The sequence below is a fragment of the Lutra lutra genome, chromosome 2 (assembly GCF_902655055.1).
Source record: "Lutra lutra chromosome 2, mLutLut1.2, whole genome shotgun sequence".
NCBI lineage: Eukaryota > Metazoa > Chordata > Mammalia > Carnivora > Mustelidae > Lutra > Lutra lutra.
Window position 1 is genome coordinate 202,822,796 of NC_062279.1, and position 14,488 is coordinate 202,837,283.

The window sequence follows — 14,488 nt, forward strand, 5'->3', positions numbered from 1 at the left end:
GATCACTGTTACCTGACATTAGTATCACTTCTTCTGGCAAGAAGCTGAAAAGGATAAAAGGCATCCTGGCTCAGGGACCAGGAAGTGCAGTGGGGTTGAATGTGTGGGAGGTTCTGAAGTACACGCAGGAACATTCTGAAGAAATGAAAGAAAATTCCTTGGAAAGTAAAGTGTATTCTCTTTTGCAGTAAGTGGGGTCTTGGCTCTTCGAAGGGACGCCTAAGATGGTCACCTGTGGCAAGATGGTCACCTGTGGTAAGCTCGCATAAGAAAAGCTGAGATAAATTCCCGGGGGCAGAGATCCGCTCACACTTCTTTGAGTCCCCTCGGTTCCCAGCAGGGTGCTAGACGCCAGGACCTTCGCGGAACCCCGTCCAAACGCGAGTCTCGCGCCCTCGCTGTCCAGCAGAGGCCGCCCTGGGCCGAGGCTCCCGGGACCCGAGCGCCGGGAGAGTGGAGGCCAGGGGGTGGCCTTGTCAGCGCCGCGGGGCCCGGGTGGGAGGGGTTTGGCTGGAGCCCGCGCGGCGGCAGAGGCGGCCCAGGCTCGGGCGGCTGGGATGGAGCAGAAGCGCGCCGGGCGCCGGAGGACACGCAGCTGACGGAGCCGCGCCGCGCTCGTCTCGCGTCTCCGCGCTTCGCCGGAGCAGCCCGAGCCCGAGCGCGCAGAGCCGCGGTCGCCTCCCGCTCCCACGGCCGCCAGCGCGGCAGAGGAGGAGCCGGACGCGCTCCGAGCGCTCGGTCAGTCGCGGAGCTCGGCACCGCACACCAGGGTACCATGGTCTGCAAGACTCTCTTCGCTCTCTGCATCTTCACTGCAGGTATTTCGGGGCGCCGTCCTACCGGAGGAGCCGGGCACGCTCGGGGCCCCGGTGGCCGGCGCCGGGGCTGGGGCTGGGGCTGCAGCGGCGACACCGGGAAGTAAGTCACCGCGCGCGGGTGGCCGGAGTGGGGCGAGCCTCCGGAGTTGCGTGATGTGCGCACTTGGATTTGGGGTGGTGCCAGCCTGCCGGGATCCTGGGTCGTGTGGGACCCAGGGGATGGCAGGGTCCTTCCTGCCGCAGCCCGCGCCCACACAAACTCCGGGCGTTGTGGAACAGGTGGCTGCGCGACGCGTTCGAACCCCGGGTGGGCGACACTGCGTGCGACTCGAGGCTTCTCGGGTCTCCGAGCCCACCGTGCCAGAGTCGGGCAGCACACTTCTAGAGGCGGCTGGACCCGGGGAGGGACGGGAGAAGAGGGGGGAACCGCGTCCGGAAGGCTCTATCCAAGCAGTGGCTGCGCGCGCGGCCGGGGCTCGGCGGTCTCTTGGTCTCGGGTCCCCGGCGTCCCTCCGTGGTTGCGCGCTGGGGGCGATGCGGCACTAACAGCCCCGCCGGCCGCTGCCTTCACCCGGCTCAAGCTTGCCTCCTGGGTTTGCAGTTCTACCCTGTGGCCCGCAGCCTCCCGGAAATGTGTGCAGTGGCGGAAACTGCCAAGTTGGCTCAAAGTGCCCCCAGCCCCGACACTGATTCTGGGCGGCTTCCCCGCGCGCGCCTCGCTGGTCTAAGGACCGACGGCGGCGGCCTCGGGCAGGGGCTGCGGAGAGAGGAGCAGGAGGACGGAGCTTGGCTGAGTGGCGGCCGGGAGACAGCGCGCTCAGCCTGGTGCTGGGGACCCAGTTTTTCCAGAAAAATGCAGCCGCACCAGGACAGCCGACTATGGATAAGGCACCAGTGGAACGAGCAGCCCCGAGCGCGCGGACGCTGGTGTTTCGATAAGAATGTTCCAAAGCCACACAGCACAACCCGGTTTGACTTACGCTTCTAGTCCGTGATTTTTTTTATTTTTATTTTTATTTTTTTTCCTCCTGAACTGCCTGGGTTTGTGTTCTTGTGGACACAGGTCGTCTCAATCCCTTAAAACGAAGCTAGGGGTTTCCCGGCCGCTCACAAAGGATAATGCAATTTTGAGGAAAAGTTTCCCAACTTAAGACTATAGCGTGTTCTGTTTCGTTTTTGTTTTCTTGCTTTGCTTGCTGAAAAGTCTGAGAAAAAGCAACCGTTTTCGTGTTGGTATCCGCACTGTTTGCAGTCGCGTCCGCGGACGGTTCCCGAACACTCTGGCGGCTTTGGCTCGCAGCCTCGCAGCCTCCAGCTCCGGGATCCCAGCAGGTGTTAACGGCCGCGTCCCAAACCACGGGACTGTCATGTGAGGCAGTTCCAGCAACGCTCCGAGCAAGAGATGTTTGCGAAACGACAGGAAAGGTGCCTTTACTTTCCCCCTCACTAGACATCTTTTCATGAAGCCCGAGGCGCAGAACTTGAGTGAGCCAGTAGAGCCAGTGGGTAGGTTTCTTTCCTAATTTTATCCTGCGGCTTGTCTTTTTTTTTTTTTTTTTTTTTTTTTTTTTTTAATCGACAGTTCTGGCAGCTGACAATACCCGGATTAACCCTACCAGCAGTGTAGTAGCATTTTTTCTAAGGAGCTCAATTTTTTTTTTTTCTTGGTCAGTTGTAGAGTTTAGTCCAGCTGTTCTGGGGTGAGAATATTGCCCTTGTGCATCGCTGGAGTGAGGGGGCGGGTGGGTCCACTGAACAGCCTCATCCGTGCACGCATGTTGGGGAGTGGGTCAGAGCCAAGAGGCCCCCAGCCTCCCAGTTCTGGGGCTCTCCCGACCCGGAAGGCGTGGTTGTGTTTCTGTGTGCATCTTACAAACGGAGAGATGAAGCGTCCGCCTTCCCGCGTTAAGGATCCTTGTGGTGTGAGAGCTACTTGTAATAAGCTGTGAGAAAATAATATAAATATTGGCATAAATACCTCGTGAGACTCTCTGCATCCTAAGGTTGGGTGTTTTCAGAAACCGAAATAACGTTTTTTCTAGGGAAAAATAATTGCCGTGTTGGTAAAGGAGAGGGGGTGGGGGTTCCTGAAATGAAAGTGACATTCCCCAGCTCCCTTGTAAAGCCCTGGTTAGTTTCACCCAGCAATTGCTTCTTTTCTGTCCTCCTGGTCCTCTTCCTCCTCCTGCTCCTCCTCCAACTTTCCCACCCACCCCTCCTCCTTTTCCACCTTCTTTTCCTTCTTCTTTTTAAAAAGAAGTAAAACTCTTAGGGTGATACTTTCTTGAGCCAGGAATGGGGTTTGGCTGGGGACTTTTTTTAGCTTAATAAATCCATGCATTAAGTACATAGCATTTGCTCCTTCCTGAATAACAGACACTTTCAAATATGTCGGCACTATCGGCAACAATCATCTCTACATTTATTCACTTGTATTTTAAAAAGAAGGAAGGGAGAAAGATCAGGCTGTCTTCAGTTCTTTCAAAGTTGATTGTGGTGTAAAATTATCATGGCTGTTTTATAGACCGTTCTCAAACATCTCTGTGTATAAGGCACATAGGAATACTGCCTCCAAATTAAATTATAAGGCAGCACCCCCAAGTTTTGGCTACAGAGCTGATGAGGGAGGGAGGATGGCAGGCTTCAGGAAGCTTCTGTCTTCATCCCTGTCCCCTCTGGATTCTCTTCTTTTTTCCCACCATCATCATTGCCCCCCTCTGGTATTCTATGGCCCCATTTGTTTAAAAACTCCCTCACTGAGACATTGGAGATATACTGGAACTTTCAAAAGGCCTTTTCCAGCACTCAAGGAGGACAACAGGGAAAGAAGCATAGGTAAAAAGAGGCACAAACCCCATGATCCTACTCTCCTGGTACCCTGGATTCTGCCATGTCTGTCCCTACTCTTCCCACAGAGAAACCATCACATCCCACCCCACGACCTTGGCCATTGGTGATCAAACTCAGGAGAGCTAGACTCCAGCCTGCCACCCAGCTAGAGATCCCATCTGTGTTCTGGGCTTGTCAGATTGCTCTTCTCTGGGTGACTAACATCTAGAATGTCCTTATCATTGACGGGAGACCCCACCTTACACATTTACAGCTCTCTTGTCACTGCAGATCCTGATACATGTCAACACCTTATCATAAGCATATTAAAGCTTCTTCATGAATCCTATCATAAACATATTAAAAATAAACCAAAAATGCACACACTTTAAGAGAATAGCAAGGTTGCCTGTGGTTGTTTGGGAGTGGGGGTGAAGGGTTACTCCCATTCCTCTGAAATCTGTATCTCAGTCCAAGAAGTGACACCTCCTTCCCATGAAACCTGACCTGAGAAGGTGGAAGGTCTTCATTGTTATCTGATACATGAGCTGAGGCAGTGTTGCAAAGTGGTAAGCAGGTAGATTCTGCTTCTAGATCATTCTGCCACTAGATCGCCGAGGTACAAAGCTGAGTTTGACTACTTAGAGTGTAATTTAAGGCAAGTAACTTAACCATTCTGTTTTCTCATCCACAACATTGGGGAAATAAAACCTCATAAGATTATTGAAAGTTTTAAATGACTAAATGTACTTACAGTGCCTGGAACGTAGGAAGCATTCAATAAGCATTAGCTGCCATTGTTTCTATTAATCTTATTAATAATGTTTACTAGTGTTTGGTACCTGTTAGGGCATCCTCTCGGAAGTAGGGCTTCTACGTTTGCACTTAAACTATATAAATCAAAGATCTCAACTAATTTACCATAATAGTGCCAGCTGTTTTGGCAAACCTTAATGTGCAAATTAAGAAAATATTCAGCCTAGCCTACTAAATGCCTAATTTGCAAAGGTTAATAATGTGCCAGATTAGATTTAGCACAATAGTCCAAAAGAATGCTCTATAACAAATAGATGGCAAGTCTCACGAAGGACTTTATTTTTTCCACAAAGTCTTTTGCAAACTGGTGTGTTTCAGAAGCCCAACTCAGCTAAACCTTTAAGTCAGGTTTCCAGAGCCACAAATTTTAGATGATTCCAATCAAAGAACTTAGGAAAAGGCAGCTCCTGGTACCTGAATGATCCAGAAGGCTCTCTCGAAAACCCAGAAGCATCAGTAATGGCCAGATCTTTAATTTACCTTGAGCATTTGGGCCAGGTCTAATTGTGTGTGTGTTTTTATAAGGAAAATATTGGCCAACTATTTACCCTGCTTGTTCAGATTTTCTTAAGCAATAATTTTCCCTGTGGGAGTGGGAAGGTGGGGACGTGGCTACCACATCCACTGGAAACAATGGAAAGGTACATTTTAGAAATATTTTCAAAAGGGATTGGCGTCTTAACATCCAAATGAACCGAATCCTGCCATAGTATTTCTATTAATTTGCTTCTTTTCGGAAGTAACTGTCCCTTAAACTGGATATGTTAGTTTAGGAATCAGATATTTGCTTTGCTAATAAGACACTGACTGAAACAGTTGTTTGGAAAAATTAATGTTTCATTAGAAGACATTGGCAATTCTGAGAAGAGGTGGGCAAGTGGTAAGTGTGTGCCTTAGGCAATACTGGCTTTTTACTTGGAAATGCAAGGCTAATGGGTTATCGTCCAGTTGAAGTGACTATAAAAGAAGACTGATTTGTGTGTGGCATTACTTTGCTTTTAGTCATAGCTTAAATTATTCAAATGACAGAATTCGTGTAACAGCAGATTTTCTGATGTGTGGATCTTTAAAGGTTCATCATCATCCTTATACCAGCATAGCCCATTTCTTTTACCTGTTTTAATGTCATTTATAAACCTTGAGACCTTTGCCACTTTTAAGTAACAGAAATCTTTACAACAAAATAGACAATTATGTAATTCTTTTTATCCGTGTTTTCCAATGGTACAGGGCAGTATAATGTCAATTGAAAATAAGCTGTTTTAATTTTCCTTTGGCTAGTGTTGCCAGATTTAGCAAATAAAAATACAGATTGCCCAGTCCAATTTGAATTTCAAATAAAGAGTGGATTCTAAGCATGTCCTACACAATAGTTGGGACAAACTTAAACTAAGTAATTCTTCATGGTTCATCTTGAATCCAAATTTAACTGGGCATCCCGTATTTTATCTAGAAACCCTATGTTTGCCCTTTTATCTGCAGTTCATCTATACGATGGGTTTGATATAGGATTCACTTTACTTTGAACCCCGCCCCCAATCTAGGTTAAGTTGCCTGCTCCGTTTCTGTCTGTTCATGGGGAAACTGGGAAATTTCAGAGCAGCTCTCTCTCTTTAGTCTATAGCAATTGCCAGGAATGGGGTTCAGAGGCAGCTCTTCAATGAAATATTTTTAATCTGATTGTATTTCTTTTTTTTTTCAAGATTTATTTGTTTATTTTAAAGACAGCATGTGTGCATGCTGGAGTTGGGGTGGGGAGGGACCGAGGGAGAGGGAGAGAATCTGGAAGCCAACTCCTTGTTGAGCGCTGGAGCCAGAGCTGAGCCGGAGTTAAGGCTCAATCCCAGGACACTGAGATCATGACCTGACCCCAAATCAAGAGTCAGACACTTAACCGACTGAGCCACCCCGGCAACCCTCTAATTGCATTTCCATTAACTGTGCGTTGTTACGTGTTTCGGAACACCTAGGATTTCTATAGGCTTCCTGAAGCTACCTTACCTTGCCTCTTGTGACTTTTCTCTTAAAAAAAAAAAAAAAGCATACGTATTTTAAATGGTAGCAATGTTCTTGCCTGGGAGCTGGAACTAGAAGCCCTCTACAATCCAGCTGGCAACTGATTAAAAAAGAAAGTTATAGAATAGCTTTGGATTTCAATGCTCTTTTCTGTGCCAGGATCTTAATACATCTCACAAATATTAATTATTATAAGGCTTACATAATTCCTGCAGGATAGGTCTATTGGTACACTTGAAATCTGTAGGTATAAAGCCTGAAGCATCATATTAGAATTTCAAGGCAAATTGGAAAACAACAACAACAACAAAAAAAAAAAAACCCTTAAGCAATTGGACTGAGGTGGAAATTACACTTTCTATGGTATCTATGACAAAATCTGTGAAGTCTGTGAATAGGTAACTGTTAAGTGGGGAAAAAAATTGTGGCAAAATACCAGCGTGATATTTAGGAAAACACATCTATTCAATACACAATAAGATGCATGGTAGACTACAACTTTGATGATAATATCTTCCACTTCCAGTCCACATTCTGCTACCTGATTTTGTTTTCTATCAGGGAGGAGATAAGGACATAGGAACTTGAGCACAGGTGCTGAACATGAAAAGAACTGGAGCAGAGAAAATTCTGTTTGGTTTTGTGTGTGTGTTTTGGCCGTGATTGAATGGGGGTGATCAAAACATGTAACCTTTTAAATGACAATATTCTTGCCTGTTTTGTGTTGTCCAGAAGCATAACTTCATTATGGACAGTTTGTTCACTTAATATCATGTCCCGTGATGATGCTTCTGCTTCTTAGGAAATCTTTTCAGTTTCTGTTAGAAAAGCTTTTGTAATCCTACAGATGGACAGCAGACAGATACCATTCTACTGGTGTTGAACATTTCTTTGATTGTTATACACTCCATGCCATGTGATTCTTGTTTTGTACTGTCATTTAGATTCTTTAGGAAGAACGATAATTATCTAAGGATAAAAAGATGCGCTCTTTCTTCACTGTACAAAAGCTACAATGCCTTTGCTGTAGGTGTTTAGGGAAATGTTAAAGATGCCATCATTTTGTTGAGCTCCTATAGGGTGTCAAATTATGTCAAATTACAGGAAGACTTCCGTACGTCCCAGAATTACAATATAGGGGAGTCTTGATGCCCGTTTGTTCATCAGAGGGACGTAAAGAAATGTGGGGGACTGAACACCTCTTTGTTGGCCTGGGAAAGGGGGCAAATCATTGGTGAATCACACACTCTGCCAATGAGAAATTTTTGCTCTCCGTGGATCTGCTGCATGAGAGGCAACACCAAGATGAATATGGCCATCACCCAACTGATGAGGAACCCTGGATGTTTTGTCTTAAAAATTACAACTTTGATAGGGACAGCATTCAAGATGAAAGAGCCCTGGAATTCTCCCTTTGAAGGGCTATTCAGACAGGTCTGAGCAAGGGCATGATGAGTTTTGAAGGACATAAGATCACTCATCATTTACCTTCTAGGAAATGTTGGTGGGGAAGTAAGTGTGATATCAGATTCCATGTGGAAACTGGTAAGAAATGGTTAGTAGGAAGGAGTCATGGCTGTTCCAGAAATTCTGCATAGGACCATAGGAGAGGCTGGGGGGTGGTCTGTTACATGAGACTGAGAGTATGTGTGATGGCTGAATGTGGTGGTCGTGGAAGGATACTTGGGGGGTAATAAGTAAAATTATTGGGGGCTACTAAAGACCAAACCACCCCCTTCCTGCTACTCCTGCTGGGAATGGAAAATGCATCAAGTTTCGTTTTAGGTGGAGGGGTTGGGGGAGTGGGATAAGAGATTCCTCCTCAGATTTATGTGAATATAGAGCCTACTTTAGTATACCTTTTTAGGTTTGTGAAAAGTTGCAAATTGAGCCTTTCAGATGAAACTGTGGTGGCCCTTAATTTCAGGTAAGCAAGATATCCTCAGCCTTGTAAAAGGGGACAAAGAATGAGAAAATGCTTCGAGATGTCAAAAGGAATATGCTGCTTAGCTTAGATCCATTAAGGAGGGCTGAGTGGCCTGGGGGTGCTTACTTCAAGGCAGCCATCCTAGACCTCCACTTCAAAGAGTTCTATTTTGAGCAGGCCCCCCCTCGTGTGCTTATAAGATGAGGCACAGAGCCCTGATATTTATCAGGTGAGAATGAGATTTTTTTTTAAGATTTTATTTCTTTATTTGAGAGAGAATGAGAAGGAGCATGAGAAATGGGAGGGTCAGAGGAAGAAGCAGACTCCCCACTGAGCAGAAAGCCCGATGTGGGACTCCATCCTGGGACTCTGGGATCATGAGCTGAGCCAAAGGCAGATGTTTAACAGACTAAACCACCCAGGCGCCTGAGGATGAGATTTGTGAGAAGCAACAAGGCTGAACCAGGATTTGGCTAATTCTGGCTGGCATGGAATGCCAACTCCAAGATCTCAATCTTCTGCCTTGTTGGGTTATGATATACACATTGATTACCCTGTGAGTAAGCCTTCAACAAATGTTTATTAAGCAGGTACACCAACAAATAGATTTATTTTACTTCATTTGCTTGCCTGCATACCACTGCTAGATTGTAAGGTGCAGGGAGAGCAGAAATTTTAGCTACTTTGTCCCCACTGTGTCCCCAACATGTAGAACAGAGCAAGATACATAACGAGTGCTTAGCAAATATTTGTTAAATTAATTTTTAATTGAGAACCTACATGTACAAAACCTTATCCAAGATTCTGGAGAAACAACAATGAAGAAAACGGAACTCTACCCTCAGAGTATTTTCATTCTTTGAGGATGATGAATTTTGACTTGGTCAGAAGGAAATGAATGGTTGACTGTCTAATAGTCATCTTAAACTCAGCATGTCCGAGTCTGAACTCCCGGACTTCCCTCCCCCAGGAGGCTATGCATGAAACCTTCCCCATCTCAATTAATGGCAAGTCAACTCTCTCATTGCTCGGGCTGAAAATCATGAGTCCTCTCTGAGTCCCTTTCTCCCAACACCCCTCATCCAATCCTTTCAGATCTCTTTGCCCTACCTTTAAAACAGATATATATTTAAACATTATTTGCCGTTTCCACCGTCTTGTTCCAGGGGAACCATGTCTCTTTCCCCTGGAGTACTGCAGTAGCCCCCTCTCAGGTCTACCAACTGGACCCTGACCCTCCTAATGTCTGTTCTCCACATGGTAACACTTGATCCAATGGGAATACAGCAGATGATGTCATTGCTCAGTTCACAGCTTTGCAATGGCTTCCTGTTGCATGCAAAGCAAAATCTCGAGTCCTTCATGTGACCATCAAGCCCTACGTGAGACCCTGCCCCATTCATTCTTGGACCCGGGCTTCTACCTCTTTGCTCACCCTACACCAGCCACATTGGCTTCCTTAGAGCATACAGCAGCTGGTTCCTCTGTCTAGGACATAATTTTTCAGACAGCTAAGTCCCTCACCTCCCTAAAGTCTTTGCTCATTTGTCACCTACTGTGAGATTCCTCCTGATCAGCATTTTAAAATTGCAGTCTGTTCCACCTGACAACACCACATTACCAATGCCCCTTCACTGCCTTTTGCCTCCACTTTTTCTTTAATGTCAATTTTCCTCCATCCCTTACCCATCCCTGCCCCCTGGGATTTTGTCTCTTATTTTCTGTGGTTTCCCCAGTGCTAAATACTACATGGCACTTTGGGTATACTCAGAATATATTTGTTGAACCGAATGACTAAAAGATATTTTTGAGAGGCATATGTGGCTCAGTCGGTTAAGCCTCTGCCTTCGGCTCAGGTCATGATCCCAGGGTCCTGGGCTCGAGCCCCACCTGTTCTCTGCTCAGCGGGAATCCGCTTCTCCCTCCCCCTCTGCCCTTCTCCCTGCTCATGCTCTCTCAAATAAATAAATAAAATCTTTTTAAAATACATTTTTGAGGGTTGGCAAAGTGAAGGCTCAATTCAAATTTTGCCTTAGATCACCCCAAAATGAGACTTTTGGCAAACTTGCCTATAATCAGGTGCTTATGCCTAGTGTTTCCAAATAGCTTTTTAGAAAAAAATATGAGTCAGCCTTTAGTTTTCTTTGAGGGTTACAAAAGCTAAACTTTAAAATCAGCTCTTTTTTTTTTTTGAGCATGCCTTTACAAAACATTTATTTTAAAAATGTTCATTTCACCCCCCTCCCCCACCCCATGGATATCACTTTGAAATAGCTGAAATGTAGGGAAAAGAAGAAGAAGAAGAAGAAATAGCTGAAACATTTTAAGTTCTCTGGCCAATTAAGAAAATGTCACCTTTGAGCTCAGCTAGAAAAGATAAAGATAAATCTCCACTATTTGAACATTTTTGAGAATTTTCTGAATAAAAATAACCTGATGATAAAAAGTAAATTGAGTCTAAATGAAGCATGACGGCCGTTTCCCAGTGATGTTTGAGAAAGTTAAGTAAATTCCAGTGCTGAATGTTGAGATCGTAAGAAGAACAAGGCGTTCTCTTGGCCTTAAAGACTCTGCATTGCACCTGCACTGGTGATTCTGAATGGTGTTGTCATCCAAGCAGTAGTTCCAAGTGGTGGAAGTGCTGACTGGTATCAGACCCGCATTCCTGTGAATGCTTGTTATCAACACTGCAGGGCGGCCCCCTCACGTGGCTGGTGTTACAGTCACAGAGGCTGGCATGGCTGTCAGCTTCATCATCCAACAAATACTCATGGTACTTTCGGGCTCAAATAGAAACATTTAAGTATTTAGAAGCTGCCTAAAAGAACATGAGTTTAGGAAATAACAACATACAAATAACAACATTGCCTCTGGGACAATGGTATAATTGAAGATTACCCTTGCAGAGCAACCTATAAACAAACCAAAGAACAGAAAAGATGACATTTGGGTGCCTGGGTGACTCAGTTGGTGAAGCGACTGCCTTAGGCTCAGATCATGATCCTGGGGTCCTGGGATCGAGTCCTGCATTGGGCTTGCTGCTCAGTGGGGACTCTGCTTCTCCCTCTAACTCTACCCTCTCTTGTGCCCTCTCTCTCACTCTCTCAAATAAATAAATAATTTTTTAAAAAAAGAAAATATGACAATTTATATTAAAAACATCTGCCTCGCTTGTTCAGTGAGGTCTGCTTGCCCATTTTTGAGGGGGACAGGTGCTGGGCAGCTTGAAGGAGGACAGCTTGGGCTGTACACCGGGGAGTGGCCAAGGGCAGTCAGCCTCTCCTGGTGCTGGGGGGGCTGCATGGGGTGATATGAGCATGACACCAGAGGACTGGGAACCATTCTGCCACCTCTCCTCTATGGGAAGGACTGTGTTCCTAAAGGAAATAGAAAGCACAGCCTATGGCAATTCTAGGTTTCATTTTTGAGGAACTGTCAGATGGTTTTCCAAAGTCACCGCACCGCTTTGTATTTGTGTATCCTATCTCAATAAAGTGATTCAAGTACATTTTTTAAGAGAAGAAAGGAAAAGCCACATGCGCTGACAAGAGAAGCCTTCCCAGATCTCAATGATAAGTGTGGCTGCTGAAGGAGGGGAAATTATTACATCACTGAGAACCTTTGAGTTGGGAGGGGTATCAGAAATTGGAAGATAGGGTTTTTGAAATGAGGAAATTTACAACCAAATTTTGGTTAAAAAAATAAAATGTCATTAAGTGAAAGTCATGTCTTATAACAGTTTTCAAAGCTGCCCTCAAGCACTTTTTTTTAATCATTATGGAAACTATAAGTAGGCACAGAAATGGACAAGAATGTATCTGTCACCCAGACCTGATTTCAGAGTCTGTTTTGATAAAGAACTTTAAAAATATTAATATATTGGAAATCATGTAAATGTCTAACTATAAAGTTAGTTATTTCAGACCTGATTTCAGAGTCTGTTTTGATAAAGAACTTTAAAAATATTAATATATTGGAAATCATGTAAATGTCTAACTATAAAGTACTAGTCAGAAAGACTAGCATACATTCAATGTTCATTCAAATGGGCGACATCAAGCAGCTGCTTAGAAGTGTGGGGCAGTTGGTTCATTTATGTACTAACACATTAAGTGGTTACAATATATTGAACTAACAAGTATGACTTTATATTTCACAATTATATCAGAAAAGCAAGCTACAGAAGAAATGTACATTGTGATGAAATATTCAAAACATTTTTATGTGTGTGCCTGTAGAGAAAATCATTTAGAAGAATACAGTGGTTATTTCTGGCACCTGAGCTTTGGGTTAGTTTCACTTTTTATGACCTTCTCTTTTGTCTGAAATTGTTAAACTAGTTTGTATTGCCTTCACAATTAAAAAAGGAAAGAAAGATAATATCAAGATTTTAATCCCTCTTTATCCACACTTAATGTTGCTATCGTAACTGCTGGATAGCTACTTCTAACCTCAAAATCTTGATTCAGAAATCCTTCTGATGGATCCCTCAAAAAATACATCTTAGAAAAGCAAATAACTTCAGAAAGGTTTACAGGATATCACTAATGTAGTGGGCAGGGTGGGGGGAGGTTCTGGGAATAAATTGACTTTAATATTATATTTTATAAAACCAGAGTGCTACATAAATCATTGATCAGAACAACCGTTTTGGATAGTATTTTAAGAAACTCTGACTTAACTGATCAGTATTTGAGATACTTTGTTTCAATACCTTGGTTGTCATTTATGGGAACAATTTTTAAATTAAAACAAGCTTTTCTATAATGAAATCTGTCATCTTAGATAACAAATAAGAAGAAATAGCCCTCAAAAGAATATATGATTTGTTTTCCTTTGACAACATTAAATTTGTTATGTTATCTTTTCAATAAAATAATCAATAAAATGTGGTTTAGGCAAATGCTGGAGCATCCATTACTAATAGTTCATGAGCAGATAGGCCAACCCCTTCATATTCTAGATAAAGCTAAACATGCTGGTGTGGGAAGGAGATTCCACATTTGTAACGTTTTGTAGGTATCACGCATTATATGATGTTTGTTCCATTTCCAACTTCATTTAATGCGCCTAACAACCCCATGAGATGGACCATACCAATCCCACAGTGTCACCAAGTCTCAGAAGTAATGAGATGTAGATCACACAGTTGGTAAGTGACTAAGCTAGGCTTTAACCAAGCCTGCCATCTTTTACCCTCCTTAATCCCTACTGTCTTGAATGACCAAATCAGACTATGCAAACTTAGTCTCCAAAGTTTCTCTCAATTCTGATCCTCTCTCCCATCCCCACACCTACAGACTTGATCGAGAATCTTGTTATCTCTTTCTAGCCTGCCATGGTAACTCCTGAATGGTCACTGGCCACCCTTTACCTTCTCACAATCTCTTGCCACTCTTTTGGAAGTCATTCAGGCCAACCCAGACTGCCTGTTCCCCCCACCCACCCCAAAGGAGCAGAAGCCAACCTAAATCTGCTTCAGAGTTTTCCAGGTGCTTAGACTGTGGCTACTAAATCCCATTTCCACCAAAAAAAGAATAAAGACTCCTGGGAGAAGTGGTTACTTCCAGGGATGGTCTAGAAACCATGTAAGATGAGTCTAGACTACCTTGTCATACCAGTTAGCAAGGATGCTGTCAAAGACAACCGTGACTCTGGTGGAAAGGACTCAGAACGCCTTAATGAGGCCCCCAGGGGCCAAAGATGGAGCAAACTGAGGATAACAGCAATGGACTGAATCACATTGTTCCAACTCACGAGCTGATTATGATACCAAAACAAAGCAGTAATAACACGAAACTTCATTTGTCTCCATTTGAGGATACTAACAAACCGACACATTATTTTGAAAAATAGTAGATAAATGGGAAGAACTAAAATTCTTGATTGATCGATCGATTGATCTTTTTTTGCCTTTATTTTACAAGGTGTATCCCTGGGCAACCAAATATTAGATGATGGGAGGACCATCTTTATACATGTTTTCCAGATAGTAAGTGAAGATGGCCCAGTGGAAGCAGGACAGCACCATACGGCATCACCCAGTGAGTTAGTGGTCTTGGCATTGACCTACCATGGCTGC

General features: G+C 44.3%; 1 protein-coding gene across 2 annotated transcripts in view; it reads left to right on the forward strand.

Annotated features, from left to right (window-relative positions):
* Positions 1–496: 496 nt before the first annotated feature.
* Positions 497–14,488, forward strand: part of PARM1 (prostate androgen-regulated mucin-like protein 1) — a 100,845-nt gene continuing 86,853 nt past the window's right edge. Inside the window, exon 1 of one of the 2 annotated variants that reach the window (XM_047719537.1) lies at positions 497–818. In XM_047719537.1, coding sequence (XP_047575493.1) covers positions 776–818 — 43 coding nt within the window. In that variant the 5' untranslated portion in view covers positions 497–775. Of the gene's footprint in view, positions 819–2,010; positions 2,325–14,488 lie in introns of those variants that run through there. The other variant, XM_047719536.1, reaches the window with a different exon arrangement.